Source organism: Taurulus bubalis (genome assembly GCF_910589615.1).
Source record: "Taurulus bubalis genome assembly, chromosome: 1".
In the NCBI taxonomy this organism is placed as follows: Eukaryota; Metazoa; Chordata; class Actinopteri; order Perciformes; family Cottidae; genus Taurulus; species Taurulus bubalis.
The window spans coordinates 37,719,772-37,724,357 of record NC_136589.1 but is presented as its reverse complement, the minus strand read 5'-3'; the positions used below and the strand labels follow the sequence as shown (position 1 = coordinate 37,724,357).

The window sequence follows — 4,586 nt, the reverse complement described above, 5'->3', positions numbered from 1 at the left end:
ATGTATTAATTTTTTAAAATAAAGCACACGTGGAATAACTACACTGTGAACAGAGTGGTGATTATGTGAGTATAATTGTTGCATCTATTATGAAGTGCTAAAGGTCAATACATTGGACTTTCAGTCTACACTCAGTATGTTACCACAGCAGAATATGTTTGACATATATCAGCGAACTTAATGTGTAAAGCTAAACAGTTCATTCAGAGTGCAATAGCGACACTAATCAATCTGACAAGGGTACATTTCACACTTAAACATTCATTATCATTATTATGTATACATGTAGCTCTCTTTTGCAAAAAAGAACAGGTTTTTTTTCTCCATATGACGTCCTTTGCATCTTTCTGGACTCTTTTGCAATATGGAAATGGTGAACTCTGCCTCCAATAATCCAACTGAGACTGAATTGAGCATGAGCAGTGAAGCGAGTTGTGTACAGAGCGGATCTTCTGTGTTTCAATCAGCGTACAGCATGAAGCCGGAGAAGGTGCTGTACTTGTTGTTGTTGCCCCCGTGCGCCTTTCCGCCGTCCAGCTTGATGTAGATCTCGTCGCCGGGCTCCAGGTGCAGGACGGCACTGTTGCTGGCGTAGTCGTAGTTCTGATCGGCGTCCTGGGCGATGGCACTGGCTCTCACCTGGAAGGCAAAATGGACATTTCTCCTGATGAAACATGCCTGTTTTTTTGTTGTTGTTTGTTTAAATCAGAACCTCGGACAGCTCCGTCAGTGGCGACAGTTTCATATCAGACCTAAAACAACCATCAGACAGCTTCACTGAACCTTAACTGTCGAGAAAACTTTTTTCATTTGAAAACCACGACTAAAGAGTAAAGCGAAAACAAATCAAACGATTTCATATTTCAAATGATATCATGAAGCGTCCTACCTGGTTGTTCTTGCAGAGGTCAGCCCACATGCTGGTTCCATCTCCGCCTCGCATTAGCACATGGTAAACAAAGAAGTAAATCCCCGGTATTGAGCAGGTGAATTTTCCTGAAGCGGGGTCATAGTGGTTACCCAGATTTGTGACGACGTCGTCAAATTTCAGCACTTCATATCCCTCGTGCTGCTTCTTCAATCCGGCATAAAACGCAATCTTTGGGATCGTGTTGTAAGTGGCAGCGCTGATGGCCCCGTTGGGCCCATTGGATCCGGGTGATCCGGGTGGACCCGGTGCCCCCCTCTCACCGGGAGGACCAGCAGGTCCAGGTGGCCCGGGCTCGCCCAGCGGACCCCTCTGACCCATCCTCCCGACGCGTCCCGGCTCTCCTTGAGGACCCTGGATCAAGGTTGGAAGAGACTGAACCAGGCGGTTGTCTTTGACCGGGTTGGTCGTCTTGGCCGTGGCCGTGGCCGCGGTCCCGTGGGAGTCGCACACCATTTGACAGGACCCGAGCATCTCGTAGCGGGCAGGGGTCCCGGCGGTGTTCACCACGACCGGGATCAGAACCACCAACACCAGCACCAGCGCGACACCACAAACACCAGTTGCGATCATCTGCACTCTGCGGATTCGCTGTGATCTCCGGAGTGGATGGTCTTCCAGCCTGCTTGCGGGCGATGTTTTTGCAGAGGGAAGAATTTCACCTGCTCTTGTGTTGTACCGCAACTTTTGGAGTCCTTTAAATGTGTACGCGCAAAAAAGTAACCATCCACAACTTTTACGCGCTGCAGTATCCGCCCAATTGATTAATCTCCACTTTCCCACTGCTAGAACAACAACCACAATAACAACAACAACAAACGACGTTCTGAGAGCAACAAAAAAAAAATACACAACCTGCGTGAAACGGTTCTGTAGCACAAAGTCGGCTGCCCAAGTTTCTGCCCACCACGGTGTCACAGGAGAGAATGGGCTCGAAACGAACCGGTGCTCGCTTGTGTTTGGACAGTGAGGGGAGGGCTGGAGGTGATGGATGGGATAGAATCCATCCATTTCTTCAATCAAAAGAGAGATAGGGGAACACGTTCAAACCTTGTTGCAACTTTAAAGCTCTGAAACGTGACTGCTTTATTTATTTGACGTGTTTGTTTGTGGAGTCACGATGCTACTTTCCATTTTTTCCAACAGGGTTTTAACGCATTACTTCTTTATATTGATGCCCGTTGCGTTACATCGCACAACATGTTATTAGAACCCACACAGCTCTAAAGGTCTCGAGCATAATTAGGCCCATTAAAGACAAAAAAGCTATACTCTGTTGGCACCTGGTCACAGCTCAGTGGCTCCCCGTGTCCAATTTATCACTTGAAGAAAATCTATAGAGCCATTGGAAGGAGGGAGAAAGCTGGCAGTGAAGGATGACTTCACACAAATATACAGGTGAAATGACTGAATGCTCATGCACTTAGATGGCAAATAGGGTGAGATTACTTAATTAATTACCAATTGGAATTCACCAGTAAGTTGTTGTATTGCAATTTTAGTCTAAATAAGTCATTGTGTTAGTCAAATTTACAACCGAATGCTCAATTATTTATAAAATGATTCAAATGGTCCATCGATTTCTAAGATTTAAAACAAAAAGCCCCGTCCGCATAAGACTTCAGCACAGTGGCCTTTGTGAGGTTTGATTGATGAAGGGCTAATTCTTGTTGAGGGGGGCAGATGATGATGTGCTCATGAATGCAGAAGCTGTCACTCTGTGTCGATGGCACCTCGCTGCCAGGTGGAGAGATAGATGAAGAGGAAGGAAAAATACAGATAGCCTTGTTTGTTTGGGAGGAGCGAGGTTTTGATTGCAGCCCGAATGAGATTCTGTGAAAGTCACAAATGCAACTGAATCGTGCTCCCGAAAGGTGCCGAACAGAACCGTTGACACTCTGATGAAGAAAGAGTTGAAGGAGCTGTAGATTACCTAACAGTGAGCTGCATTAAAAGCAATTGTTAAAATGCAATATGTAAATGTAGAGAAAGAGAGGAAGTTGTACTGTAACATACAGCCTGTTCCATACATGTCAAGGACAAAGAAGAAAAATCGTTTAAAATCCAAGGCAACATAAATAACTAAAACAAAACCAATGTTCACTAAAGAAAAAAAGAAAGAAAAAGCATTAAAGTTGTTGGGACTCAAAACCGAGAGAGGTTATGATGTCTGCTTAAAAAGAGAAAAGCTTTTCCACATAATGAATGAAGAGAAACCACACTTTGATTGTATACTTTTTAATTGAAAAATGTAAAGTATATTTTAATTGACCTCCATTATCCATCTTATTAAAAAGTAAGGACAAGCAGCCTTTGTACAAAGAAAGTAATTTTCCCATTGATGGTACACCAACAATGTTTCCATGTTTGCTCAATTGTTTTGTTTATGTGAACATTTCCAACATCGAGGTCACAGAGAGGTAGCATGTGTCTGGAAATAGATGAGTGAATGTGATAAATGACAAGACTGACCCAAATTTCTATCAGGGATCGTCAAGTAAGAGCCATGTTCCCGTGCACCTCTTGCATTGGTCATTTCTGGAGGATAGAAAGTATTTACATAATAATGGCATCACCCATTCCTATGCCTGAAGCTTTTGTTGTATCGGTAAGAGGAGAGGGGGATGTTTGAATTACAACATAATAAACATTTTTAAGTCTTGTTTTTTCTTGATGGTCTGAATATCTCACTGAATTGGTCACTAGTAGTCGGCTCTGAGGAAAATGGAAAATAATACCACCTACAAATTCAATTAGTTTTTTAACTTTAATTCTTTTATTCCTTTCTGTTGATTCCGGACACAGCAATCAGTTGTTTTCAACAAAATCTCCTAAATCCACTGTGCTCTACCAAGCACCAAACAGCAGAGGGACAAAGTAGAGTGACTACATTTAGCAGCTGAGGACTATAAAAAAGAGCTGGATGCTGCGTGAATAATGGACGCATAACCATCAGCTGGTCAGAAACACAAATGAATGCTAGTGATGCTCCCTATATCTGCTGACTGTCTGCCCTATGAACTTTATAAGGAGATAATATTGTAACGACGACTAGTGGCCAAAAAAGTACTTCTTTGATGATCACCTGGCTTTCCCTCCCACCATGACATTTGTTTGTAATTTGTGTTTATGCTAATTCGAAAAATGCTAACAAGATAGTATGCTGACATGAATATGATAAACATTGTACCTTATAAAGATCAACATGTTAGCATGCCATTGTGAGCATGTTAGCTTCATGCATGTTAATTAGCACGCTGATTTAATGCAGTTTAGGTCAAATTGCAAAAACAAATTAAAGTTTTTAACTAGTTTTGCAACAATGGACATCAATAAGTATCAATAATCTCTTTTACTATTCCCCACAAAGAAGAAAAACGTGTTATTATTGGTTGTGTTGCTATATTTGACTTTCTTCTCTATTTCCTGGTTTAATTTTGTTTCATTTATAGATGTTTTGTCATAGCTGACAGCAGTGTGTGAGGGCACCGCATCATGTGTGATTTAAAATATGATAATTTCTAAAAGACCACACATTTTATGTGGGATTGGTGCAAAGCGAGAAATAGAATAGTGTATAATAGAAGAGTATATAAAGACACACATGCACACTCACACAGAAACACAGTGGGACATACTGTGGCGGCTATGAGTCAGT

At 42.2% G+C, this 4,586-nt stretch overlaps 1 protein-coding gene across 1 annotated transcript; it reads right to left on the bottom strand.

Moving 5' to 3' along the window:
- Positions 1-459: 459 nt before the first annotated feature.
- On the bottom strand, positions 460-1,501 carry c1ql3b (complement component 1, q subcomponent-like 3b; the record flags this gene model as incomplete). The annotated part of the gene is made up of 2 exons (XM_079221015.1): positions 460-639; positions 890-1,501. The coding sequence occupies 2 exons, from the start codon at positions 1,499-1,501 to the stop codon at positions 460-462; spliced, it is 792 nt and encodes a 263-aa protein (XP_079077141.1).
- Between the last annotated feature and the right edge of the window lie 3,085 nt (positions 1,502-4,586).